The sequence below is a fragment of the Podarcis filfolensis genome (genome assembly GCF_964270895.1).
Source record: "Podarcis filfolensis genome assembly, chromosome: 13".
NCBI lineage: Eukaryota > Metazoa > Chordata > Lepidosauria > Squamata > Lacertidae > Podarcis > Podarcis filfolensis.
The window spans coordinates 46,092,379-46,105,994 of NC_139615.1; the positions used below are offsets into that span (position 1 = coordinate 46,092,379).

General features: G+C 42.3%; 1 protein-coding gene across 4 annotated transcripts in view; it reads left to right on the forward strand.

Moving 5' to 3' along the window:
• The window catches only part of LOC310747908 (transmembrane protease serine 11E-like), a 79,947-nt gene that overhangs the window by 31,744 nt on the left and 34,587 nt on the right, over positions 1–13,616 (forward strand). For 3 of the 4 annotated variants that reach the window (XM_083583307.1, XM_083583310.1, XM_083583309.1), the window contains 2 exons: positions 9,280–9,431; positions 12,148–12,269. In XM_083583307.1, coding sequence (XP_083439433.1) covers positions 12,149–12,269 — 121 coding nt within the window. In that variant the 5' untranslated portion in view covers positions 9,280–9,431; position 12,148. The remainder of the gene's footprint in view (positions 1–9,279; positions 9,432–12,147; positions 12,270–13,616) is intronic. The other variant, XM_083583308.1, reaches the window with a different exon arrangement.

Consider the following 13,616-nt stretch of genomic DNA (forward strand, 5'->3'; position numbering starts at 1 on the left):
CTAAAAGCATAAACTTAAAATTCTGAATCTCCCTAGCAAGTCACAGCATTATCCTTTAATTATCTCCTTGAGGATGATGTTCCTGCAGATAGAACATGTGCCATGCAATCTTTGCAGAGAACATGTACATATCTTGTCAGTGCAGCAGGTAGATTACAGTCTTCTGGGTGAACTTTCCTGCGTTGCTTGCTAAGATCTGTCCCAAGTAATGTTGCTGAGCATATAATTGTTGTTGTTGTTTAGTTGTGTCCGACTCTTCATGACCCCATGGACCAGAGCACGCCAGGCACTCCTGTCTTCCACTGCCTTCCGCAGTTTGGTCAAACTCATGCTGGTAGCTTCGAGAACACTGTCCAACCATCTCGTCCTCTGTCGTACCCTTCTCCTTGTGCCCTCCATCTTTCCCAACATCAGGGTCTTTTCCAGGGAGTCTACTCTTCTCATGAGGTGGCCAAAGTATTGGAGCCTCAGCTTCAGGATCTGTCCTTCCAGTGAGCACTCAGGGCTGATATCCTTCAGAATGGATAGGTTTGATCTTCTTGCAGTCCACGGGACTCTCAAGAGTCTCCTCCAGCACCATAATTCAAAAGCATCAATTCTTCGGCGATCAGCCTTCTTTATGGTCCAGCTCTCACTTCCATACATCACATAATACAAAGGGCAATATACAATAGTGTGTGCAAGATCTTCAATCTGTTTTTAAATCACAAGGGGAGCTATGCTCAGAATGTGGCTTATGACTTTGCAAAAGAGAGGCTTAGTGGGTTAGGAACAGTTTATTGATGATACCACTGGATATTTTGATTGTTCCTGTGGACAGCAGATCATTGCATCCTTAGCTGCGGAGAGCAAAAATGGAGGAGAATAGCTGGATCAGCTGGTATTCAAAGTGCAATTCATTGTCAAGGCAACGTTTTTGGGAGATAAAATGTGACTGTAGAGAAGAACAGTCTTATTTGAGAAGTGGCATATTTCAGAAATGACTATTCCATAGTCCTTAGCCAATAATGGCTGATAGAAAAATTATGGAGATACAGTGTTGTAGTGAAATAATATCTGAAATGCTGGCATGAGTTGCGATAGTTTTGTTTTCAGTCTGTCCCCATCTTGGCTCCCTAACCCGCACCTTCCTTGTACCCATTTCTCAATCCTAGAATCCTCAATCATTATTGGTTGCAGCTCCTGCTGGCACCATGGCATTCAGGAATATGCGATGATGGCAGGATGACATTATGTGCTGTGACATTACACAGATGTAACAGTTATCATGCCTTGTGGTGTGCGTTCCCATGCAACTATAATAAATTAAAGAGGAACTGGTGCTAATTTGCTGCATTTTTATGCTGCAGATGTTGAGCACTGGTCCTTCACAATGACATTCCAGTTTGCTAGGTGCCACCCTTTAAAAAAAAAACCTCTCAGATCTACCCTGAAAGCAAATCTCAAGTTTTTGAATTTCCATATCAAATTGAATTGTTTGTTTACTTGGAAAAACACGTCATATCTCTAAAGAGCTCTGGCTCCAACACTTGATGGAAAATCAAAGGAGATGAGTTCATTTACCGTTTTGGCCCATGCTAATCCAGGTAAACAACTCTGTCAATTTAAGCTGTTTCGGCATAATGAGGAATTCGCATCACAAATTCATGAGTTGCCCATTACAAAGTCATGACTAATTTATAAGCAACAAAATGCTTGGTGAATTCGAATCTGAAGTTCACAGTTGCGAAAATAACACGATTCTCTGTTCTGTTCTTCCTTGCTCACAAAATAGCAAGTTAGTTTCGGTTCAGCTGGACAGCATGTAGGCCCCCTTGTGCTTTGTCACAACCTGGGTGTGATGTGGGGTTTTAATTGTTGTCATTATTGAACCCAGTAAATTGTGAGAGAATGTGGGCAAGCCCATAACAAGGATTTGCTTGAAATTACTCAACACAAATACTGTAGCTAGTGTCTCCAGGTAGCTTTGTAATTTGAAGAAAACATTGGATGAATCAGAGTGGGAAGTTCTCTGCTCTCAATAAAGTTCAATCAAAACCAGGAACCGAAGACCTTCTGTTTCATGGGTAGTGTTATGTACTAACCTTGGATCCTAGAACAACAGGCAAGTAGGATCCTAGAATGCAACAACTGATTGGCTTGCAGGAGGCGGCCAGTCAGGCTCCAGGAAGAAGTTAATCAACCTATTAGGCTGGTAGGATCGTAGAATGCAACAACTGGTTGGCCTGCAGGAAAAGACCAATCAAGCTCCAGGAGGGAAGCAGAATCAGCCAATCAGGCGGGACTCATTCTGTAGATAATGTATATAAAAGCCTGAGGTTTGGGGGGGGGGTGCAATTCAATCACTGTTTTACAAGCTGCAATAAAGAGCATGAAATCACTACAGGACTCTGAGAATATTTCACAGTTCATCTCCCAATTTTTGGGAGAGAATATTTGTTTTTTTAATTATTGTTTTTTCTTTTAGCTGTTCTTATTTTATCTGTAAGCCTCCATGAGTCTGTTGTCTGTTGTAATAGTAATTTCAGGGGGTCTACTTGTGAGTATGACGTAACATTGACTACAATCCAATACTTTAGGTAAAGATGGCAGTTTGCTCACCTTCAGGCAGGTACAAAATTTTGCCTGGCTGGTTGCTCTCCCCAGACCAGCAAGGAAGTGAATTAAGATGGTTCTGTAAGTGGAAGAAAGACTGTCAGGAGGAACCAAGGTTTCATGGGTGGGGGAACATAAAGCCATGGAACATAATATCTGATGAGGGGTACTCTGGGAAGAGGCTACCTGGCTGTTTTCCTAGTCGAAGCTGAGAGCCCAGGTTCCTTGATGTTATTCGCCTAACTTCAGATTCATACGCCAAATACAATGAAATGACCTAACCATTGAAATTGTCGACAGCATAGCTGGACTTCCGGAGGCGGCGCGACCGGTAATGGCTGCCTTCTCCGAGTAAGGAGAAGGGAGCTCCGCTGTAAACGGGTCGTCCGCTACGGCGAAGCGGAGACCCATCCAGGAAAACCACAGGTGGCAGAAGCCTGTGGTCTCGGGACCCGGCGGGCGCCAGAAGCAGCCCCCAAAACGTTGAAGGGACCCCGTAAGGGGCTCCGGATCGCGGAGGGGGTAGCGGCGCTGTGGGTCGTTGCGCAAACAGCGAAGTGAAGCCGCATTGCTGTTGCCGGTCAGCGCTGTCCTTTCTTCCTGCAACTTTTCTGAACTTTGGAAACTACAACCCGTGAGTAAATTTGGACATTGAAAACTTTCTGAAACTTTCGTCAACTTTCTGAAACTTTTTGAGAACTTTATGGAACTTTTAAAACTTTTTAAAAAAAAGTTGAAATTTGGCTGAAAACGGAGTGAGAATAAGCAGGAAGCCCATCTCCCGCGATACTGAACTTTAAGCAAAGAGCAGGAGGAGTGGAGACAAAAAATTATGCTTTAACTAAATGCTGGCACCCTGTTAAAGCAGTTTTCTGAGTGAAAGACTTTGAGCTATTGACTTTTGCTGGTCATATGTGGGATGCACTGATATTCTTCTTCTGTGGTACCAGTGGATTATAAAATAAATAAGAATCTCTGGTGCTGGAGCTGCCTGAATGAGCACCAGTTTGCAACTTTGGATATATTGAATTCAGGTTTTGAAACATTCTGAGCTGGAACTGGATACTTTGAAACTGTTGCAGTCAAGGCACTGTAAGAAACACTGTTTTGCTTTAAGTTTTACTCTGCTAAAAATAACACACTGTGGAGGCGATAGACATGGATTTAAATTTATAAGTTTAACTTGGATTTGATCTTTTCCCTGAAGACGTATTAAGCTCCCTCTAGAGGATTTTGGGCTTACAGCAGTGACTTTGTTTTACTTTCCCTTTCCCGGCCTCTGTTTGACTATTGCATCTGGGACTCTGCTTTCTCATGGGAACAACTCGGATTGACCTTGGATTACAGATAACTTTGGAATGAGTGGCGCAAGGAGAAGAGGAAGGACTAAACAAACAACTTTAACTTTATCTGCAGCCTCACAGCGTAGATCTTCTGTGCCGGCCTTGCCTTCCACTTTGCCTCCAGACATAGAGGCGGCCTCCCTAATACAGGCAGGGGAGGGTGAGACAGAGGAGCTGCACCTGGGAGATATGGCTTCAGGGACAAGTAGCTCTGTCTTGGAGAAAATTTTGGAGAAACTGGAGGCTCTGGACAAGAAGGCTGATTTGCATACAGCTAAAATTGAACAGAACACAGAAAGTTTGAATAAGCTGACTGGACAAGTTGCACAGAATGCCCAATCCATTGGAGAATTAAAGGAGGCTGTAGGTGAAAATCGTAAACTGGCTGAAGATACTAGTCAAAGATTGGAAGAACTTGAGAAAGAAGTAAGACCACTCAGCAAACAAGTTGGAGAACATCAGATTTACTTTTTGATGACAGAACTGCGAAACAGGGAGACCAACTTGAGGATACGGTCAATACCAGAGGTGGAAGAAGATAATCTTATTGAATTTCTAACTAAGGAATTTGCCAAGTTTTGGGAGTTAGAGGAAAAAGACTTTAAAATTGCATCTGCTTTCAGGCTTGGCAGAGTCAGAAGGACAGAGAAGCCCAGAGATTGTTTGATAACATTGAGATCAAAGGAGGAAAGGGATAAGATTTTGGGCCTGCACTACGAAAAGTCACTAGACATCTTGGGCAAGAGAATTGAAATCTACAAGGACATTCCTAAGCAGTTGCTGGACCTTAGATCTAATTACACGGAATTGGCAAGACTGTTGAGAAGCAACGCAATTATCTTCAGGTGGGAGTTTCCACAAGGATTATCCTTTACCTACAGAGGGAGAAAGATCAAAATCAAAACAGTGGAAGATAGAGACAAGTTTTTGGGAGCACACGGAGAAGACCTCCACAAAGGACTTGGATTGCCAGCGCCAGAACCTCCAGGGGAGCCCGCCCCCTCGGATCCTCAAGGACCGGAGAACAAGGTACCACCCCAGAAAGAATAACCAGATCTATCCAGGATGTCTCTGCAGCTTTTGAGTTGGAACATAAATGGCTGTAACAGTCCCGAAAAAAGGTCTAAAATTTTTCATATTTTAAAAAAGGAACAATTGGACATTATATGCTTACAAGAAACGCATGTGATTAGGCTCCATAGAAAGGTGTTAATAAATAAAAGGCTTGGTCAAGAATTTATATCATCGGATACAGTTAAAAAGAGAGGTGTAGTGATCTATGCAAAAGAGAGCCTTTCACCAAAATTTCTCTTTAAAGACGAAAGTGGAAGAATCCTCGCAATAGAAATACAGTATCAAGGAGAAAAAATTTTGATATTAGGAATTTATGCTCCAAATGAAGGAAAATCGGATTTTTATAAGAAGTTGCACGAGATCATGCTGGACTATCTGGATTACAACAACGTCATCATGATGGGGGACATGAATGGGGTCGTATCAACAAATATGGATAAGTCACAGAACCAGAACATTACTAAAGAGGGAAGACTACCTAAGACCTTTTTTGAAATGACTGACAATATGGACTGGGTTGACATCTGGAGAGTTAGAAACCCCTTGGGAAGAGAAGGAACATTCTTTTCTGAAGCTCAACTGACTTGGACACGAATCGACCAAATATGGATAACTAGAAGTCTGGCACCTAAGGTGAGGAAGGTGGAAATCTGCCCCAAAACATGCTCCGACCATAACGCCTTGAGAATGGATATGACATTGATCCCAATCGGCTCCTTTAGATGGAAGATGAATGATGGCCTGTTTAGAGATCAAAGAATTGTAAAGAAGGCCCAAAAAACCTTAAAGGACTATTTTGAGATTAATTTGAACACTACGGTGGAAAAAAGAACTATCTGGGATGCAAGTAAAGCTGTGATGAGAGGGTTCTTGATCCAACAGAATTCCTTAAAGAAAAGACTGCAAAATGAAAAGAAAGATAAAATTCTGGAAAGTATCAAAGAGTTGGAGAAGAAGTTAAGATCTAACCCGAAGTCCCAACCGATTCTGAGAGAAATTAAACTTTATCAGGCGCAATATTCCAAGCTGATAAATCAGGAAATAGAATGGAAGATTAAAACAATGAAACAAAAAACTTTTGAATCGGCAAATAAATGTGGGAAACTGCTAGCTTGGCAGTTGAAAAGGAGACAAAGATTAAATACAGTAACAAACTTAGAGGTTGAAGGAAGGAACATTCAGAACCCGGGAGAGATTAGAAAGTGCTTCCAGAGGTATTTTAAAAAGTTATATACTCAAGGGCCACAAGATGAAATAGAGATTACACAATTTTTGGAGAGAAATGGATTAGCAAAGCTGTCAGAAGAAAACAGAACAATTTTAAATGGCAAAATAACACAACAAGAGATTGAACAGGCCATCCTGAGTCTGAAACAGGGCAAATCACCAGGGCCAGATGGACTGACCTCTAACTACTATAAGACATTGAAGGATTATTTGATACAACCTTTGTTGGAGGTCAGTAATGAAATAATGGAGGGGAAGAAGGCGCCTGAATCGTGGAAAGAAGCATTTATCACATTGATTCCAAAGTCAGAAACTGAAAAGACACAACTTAAGAATTACCGTCCCATCTCCCTTTTAAATGTGGATTACAAAATATTTGCAGATGTTTTGGCACGAAGATTTAAGAAAGTTTTAAGTGAGATAATCCATAAAGACCAGGCAGGCTTTCTCCCGGGCAGACATATGTTTACTAACACAAGGAACATTATAGACATATTGGAACTTTTACAAACAAACATAAACACCAAAGCAGCTTTAATTTTTATAGACGCGGAGAAAGCCTTTGACAACATTTCTTGGAAATTTATGAAGGGGAACTTAAAAGAAATGGGAGTGGGACGGGGGTTTGAGAACGGGATTGAGGCAATATATTCAGAACAAAAGGCTAAACTGATAGTTAACAATGTGGTTACAGAAGAGTTTAAAATTGAAAAAGGTACACGACAAGGCTGCCCGATTTCCCCATTACTGTTTATTTCGGTTCTGGAAGTGCTCCTGAATATGATTAGGGGGGACCGGTTGGTGGAAGGGATTCAGGTCGGAGCGAAACAATATAAACTTAAAGCTTTTGCAGATGACCTAGTTCTGACATTACAGGAGCCGGAGTCTAGTTTGAAAAGAGTACTACAACTGATTCAAAACTTTGGTCGAGTGGCAGGATTTAAGTTAAATAAGCAAAAAACTAAAGTTCTGGGGAAAAACATGACAGATATTGAGTTGGAACAGCTTCAGAAAGAGACAGAACTAAATGTGGTTAAAAAAGTTAAATACCTAGGGGTAAACATAACAGCAAAAAATCTGAGTTTATTTAAAGATAATTATGAAAAATGTTGGTCAGAGATTAAGAGAGACTTGGATAGTTGGTCAAGATTAAAACTTTCATTGCTAGGCCGAATAGCTGCCATCAAGATGAATGTATTGCCAAAAATGTTATTTTTGTTTCAGACACTGCAGATTGTAGACAAGACAGAGTGTTTCCGGAAGTGGCAGAAAGATATCTCTAAATTTGTCTGGCAGGGCAAAAAGCCCAGAATCAAATTTAAAATATTAACAGATGCGAAAGAAAGAGGGGGCTTTGCCCTGCCAGACTTAAAGTTGTATTATGAAGCTGCAGCTTTCTGCTGGTTAAAAGATTGGTTACTTCTTGAAGATACGGATGTCTTGGATTTGGAAGGTTTTAATAATGCGTTTGGATGGCATGCATATTTATGGTATGATAAAGCTAAGATAAATAAGGCCTTCAAGAACCATATTGTCAGAAAATCAGTTTTTAATGTCTGGACAAAATATAAAGACTTACTGGAGAATAAAACTCCGAGGTGGCTGTCACCCCTGGAGGCTAAGGCTCGGAAAAGAGCCAATATGGAGGCCAATTGGCCAAAATATTGGGAGATAATAGAAAAGGATGGTGACAACTGGAAATTGCAGAGTTTAGAAAAGATGAGAGACAAAGTGCGAGACTGGTTACACTATGCTCAGATTAAAGAAGTGTTTAAAAACGACAAAAAGTTAGGATTCCAAGTGGAAAAGTCAAAGTTAGAAACTGAACTGTTAGAACCTAAGACTAAGGTACTTTCAAGAATGTATAACTTGCTGCTGAAATGGAACACACATGACGAAATGGTAAAATCAACAATGATAAAATGGGCGCAGGATATTGGGTATAATATTATGTTTGAAGATTGGGAAAGGTTGTGGACCTCTGGGCTGAACTTCACTGCATGTAATGCGTTGAAGGAAAATGTGATGAAAATGATGTATAGATGGTACATGACCCCTGTCAAACTGGCTAAAATATACCATTCGTCTGATAGCAAATGTTGGAAGTGTAAGGAAAATGAAGGAACATTTTTTCACCTCTGGTGGACCTGCCCTAGAGTGAAGGCCTTTTGGGAGAAAATATATAACGAATTAAAAAAGGTGTTTAAATACACCTTTACTAAGAAAGCAGAGGCCTTTCTCCTGGGTATTGTCGGCCAGAGTGTGTTAAAAGAGGACAGAACATTCTTTTTGTACGCAACAACAGCAGCAAGAATATTAATTGCCAAGAATTGGAAAACTCAGGAGCTACCCACTGTGGAAGAATGGCAGATGCAACTGATGGACTATATGCAACTAGCCGAGATGACCGGCAGAATTCGAGACCAGGGAGAAGAAAGGATGGAAGAAGACTGGAGGAAATTTAAGACTTATTTACAAAAATATTGTAATCTGGCTGAGTGCTGAATAGGATGCCAGTGCAGACAATTGTCTACCATTAAAATAGATTTAAAGTCGAATTATATGTCAAACCAAATTAAGATTATTAATTAAGATGAGTTAAATGATAATTTGCTTGAAAATAATTTAATAATGATGTAAGTGTATGCGGGAGGTGTGGGGGAGTCCCATGTAACAATTGAAAGATGTTAAATGGACAACGATAAGTGCTTATTTGATATATGTTTTATTTGAAAACTTTAATAAATATATTATAAAAAAAAAAAAGAAATTGTCGACAGCATATTCTTGGAGTTAGCGCCACTGCTTTGCTTGGGTTCTCTTCTGCCCATCCAGTATTAGTAGGGCAGCTAAAAATTAGGCGGTGCGTCACAAAGAGGAGGTGAAAAGAGGACATGGATTTGCCTTAATTGTATGTGTGCTAATTAAATTAGATGTAAATTAAAACAACAACACTTACAGTCATTTAAATAGAAGTAAAAGGCATCGCATAATAGTGGAGAAGACTGTGACCAGATGACCTGCTTTGTTTGTTGTCCAGGTGCCAACTCATGATGCACAATTTAAAGGCCCCTTCTGCTCTCCCGTCTTCAAGCTCTTTATCTTTAAACCAGACTTAGACTGGAAAGTGCTTCAAACAGAGGACTACTTCACATAGAGAACTGTCCCCTGATAGCCCTTCAAGAGTAGAAGGTAATGTAATATGTCCATAGCCCTAGTTTTACTCAATTTTCGGGTTGATGCCTGCATTCTGGACCAAGAGCCATTTCCAATCACTTTTCTTAGACACTCCCACTCTCAAGGTACATTATAGTCATCCAATCTGGGTGTTGCTACAGTATGGATGATCGTGGCCAAACTAGGACATCAGCTGAACTGCACACCACACCAGTAGAAATATCCCCCAGAGTCATCTGAAAACCATTTGGATCCATCAGTCTAAGGGTTGACTACTGAAATTGGTCCCTTATGCCCTGCAGAATTTTGAAGATGCTTTGAGGTTACACATCGCCAAATGGCAATGAAGCATATCTATGCTCCTGAGTCAAAATATCAGATCACCTCCCTCCTATCCAGTAAGGTAAAGGGACCCCTGACCGTTAGGTCCAGTTGTGACCGACTCTGGGGTTGCGGTGCTCATCTCGCTTTATTGGCCGTGGGAGCCGGCATACAGCTTCCAGGTCATGTGGCTAGCATGACTAAGCTGCTTCTGGCGAACCAGAGCAGCGCACGGAAATGCCGTTTACCTTCCCGCCAGAGTGGTACCTATTTATCTACTTGCACATTGACATGCTTTCAAACTGCTAGGTTGGCAGGAGCAGGGACTGAGCAACGGGAGCTCTCCCCATCACGGGGAATCGAACCGCCGACCTTCTGATCGGCAAGTCCTAGGCTCTGTGGTTTAACTCACAGCGCCACCCGCATCCCATCTCCTGTCTAGTACAAAGCACCAAATCAAGGATGTGACCTGTCAAATGTGTAAGATCAGATGATCTGATCTGAGACAGACCCATGGTTGCAATGGAGGCCATGAAATACTGATAGAGGGAGCCTCTTCATAGATGTTGAAGTTCCCTCAAATCAACCAGTTCCTCCAACAGCACCCTCAAACCATCTCCATCAGCTCAGACACAGAAACTGTTCACAGTGGAACAGATGGCATCCTAAGAGAATGTCTATCCTGTCTCAAGAGCTCAGCACCGGCTACAGAGAGGTTTCGGGGCAGAAATCTGGTGGTGATGAGATGAGATTGTGGTAGACTGTGACAACTCTTCTCTCAGCCCATAGAGCCTTGGCTAACACTGTACCACAATACTTGTTGGGAACAACTGAGCGAGACAAATCTTTCACTCACTATGTTCATCCAGAATTCTTGGCGTCACATGGTTTACAAGCATTGACTGATTTGATGTTAATTCACTAGTTAGTACTACTAAGATGGATAACTAATAGGACAAGCAGGGAGCCCCAAGCTCAGAGAAGGACCAGAGGGGTTCACAGCCTACAGCTGCCTGATCTCCTTTCTCCTTCGTTGGTCCATTCATGAATAATCTCCAACCACCAACACACTACCAAGCACAGGACTAGCCTTCTCACTCACTTGAATTCCAAGTCAACCCCACCCCACATACCGTATTTTTCACCCTATAAGATGCACCCGACCATAAGACGCACCAAGTTTTAGAGGAGGAGAACAAGAAAAAAAATATTCTCTCCCTCTCTGCGCAGTGCCTCTCCAGCGAAGCGAAGTCAGAACAGCAAGAGGGATCGCTGCGCAGCGAAAGCAGCGATCCCTCTTGCTGTTCTGGCTTCTGAAGAGGCTTCGCGCGGCTATCCCTGAAGCCAGAACAGCAAGAGGGATCAGTGCGCACCGATCCCTCTCGCTCTCCTGGCTTCAGGGATACCTTTGCAGCCTGCATTCGCTCCGTAAGACGCACACACATTTCCCCTTACTTTTTAGGAGGGGAGAAGTGCGTCTTATAGAGCGAAAAATACGGTGATTCGCATTTGCATTTCTATACTGATCCTTGGTTTCCTAGTAGAGATTTGAATCTTTTTAAATTTAATTTAATTTTTTAATCTTTTTATGTAAGAATGCTTAACAACTGAACTCACAGTAGACGTCATACTAATTATACTATCTGGTGGGGGAGATATGATGGAGGGGGTGGAATACATGGAAGTAACCTCTCAGAATGGGTGCATGTTACATTTATTTTTTTAAGGCACCCCAAAAAATTCACACAAAGGCAAAAGAGCGAGAAAACAAACGGGGCGTTCCTGGTAACTAGAGACAGCTAGGTCCTGTTTGCTCAGACAATTCACAGTTGCGTATGGGAGAGACCCTGGCTGCCTCTGCTGGTTCTATACCACGGCTTAGCTGCTGGCCTTCCACCTCCTGACAGCTGGGGGAGGACATGTCTATAGAGGGGAGCCTACTCTCCAAACATAAGGACCCTACCCTGAACACAGAGGTTCTGAATAGGAAATGCAGAGCAGCCCCCCTTTCATGTACATGCTCCCGTCCCCCAATCCATGGACAGCAAGGGGACGAGATGTATATCTGGGACCAGCAACGTGTGGTGAGACCCTGCTCCTCCCCCTCACGCGATCATGACTTGCATAAGGGATAATGGCCAAACAGGGCTTTGAAGCTCATAGGATCTAAGTGAAAGTGATAGCCATTTCACTTAAGTTTACGGGGACAGATAATTCATTGCATTTTTAATGTACTTACTGAATTCTAAGATAATGGTTTACAAGAAAACAGAGCACACTTTCATAGTGGGCATTTAAAATGTGATTGAAAACTCATGCTATTAATCTCTGGTTATTTTATCGTGGCGGGTGCCAATCTCCCCACTCTGTGTTTTCACCTATAATTCTTTCATTTTCACCCTTCTCTCAGAATGGCTAGGACGGAAACAAGAACGAGATACCTGGAGCCTTGGATGATTGCGCTGATTGTCCTAGCAGCGTTTGCAGTCGTAGCCCTTGTCGTCGGCCTGCTGGTTTATTTTTTGGTATATGGTGAGTGCATCAATTGTTAACCAATCCATCTGGCCTGAACTGCTCTCTGTTTTCAAGCTTTTCAAACGTTAAAGTGGTCTCAACCAGGCTTTGTGATCGAGACAACCTCTAGCCCAGGGCATGGACCCTGGAACATGTGCTTTGAGGTTCTGCAGGGTGCTGTCTTCTCCCCAGTGCTGTTTTACATCTATATGAAGCCATTGGGAGTGGACACGAGGAGTTTTGGAGCACAGTGTCTCCATATGCCAGTGGTGGCGAACCTTTTAGAGACCGAGTGCCCAAACTGCAAACCAAAACCCACTTATTTATCGCCCAGAGTTGTTGAGATTTTTGTTGAGGGTTTTTTTGGGGGGAAGGGGGCTCCCCAAAGTTGTTGAGCTTTTCAGGAGGAGCGGCTCACCAAAATTTTGGAGCTTTTTTGGGAGGTTTGCAAAAGTTGTTTTGCTTTTTTAGGGGGGGGGTGCCCCAAAGCTGCTGAGCTTTTTTGGGGAGAGAGAGAACAATGACGAATAATACCTAACTAACGTGCAGCTGGAACTAATGCCCCACAAATAACCCAGAGATGCATTTTAAATAAAAGGACACATTCTACTCATGTAAAAACGCCAGCAGGCCCCACAAATAACCCAGAGGTGCATTTTAAATAAAAGCACACATTCTACTCATGTAAAGACACCAGGCAGGCCCCACAAATAACCCAGAGATGCATTTTAAATAAAAGCACACATTCTACTCATGTAAAAGCATGCTGATTCCTGGACTGTCCACGGGCTGGATTTAGAAAGCAATTGGGCTGGATCCGGCCCCCAGGCCTTAGTTTGCCTACCCATGCTCTAGTGTCATCAGCTCAGTATTATGAAATATTCTGCCAGTGGAGACTCAAGTAGACCCCTTCTGTGCCAACTTTAAATGCCTGATGAAAACTTTTTTATTCCACCAGGTCTATGCAGGCAATGAACTTCCCACAACAGTTAGCTGTTTTCTGATTTTAACTTTTTGTCTATGTGTTTTCTGTATGGTTGTATGGGTTATTACTGTAAACTGCTGTGATACGTTTTATGAATAGCAGTAAACAAATATTTCTATGGACAAATAAATATGCTTTATATTTATGGTGTATGGATGCAGCCTGGGGCACCATACATATTCCTGGGCAAATGAAAGGCAGAGAGCAGCCTGCTACTCTCCTTTCTCTGCAGAGAGAGATATGAAAGCGCTCTGTTTCAGAGTTAAAAACACAGAGTGCCTCTGTCAGGGACTGCTCACCTCTGCGCCACGTTCTTGTAGATAGCATGAGCCACATTGGGGCGAAGTAAAGAGAAGATGAACATTGTTTAACGTCTTCCT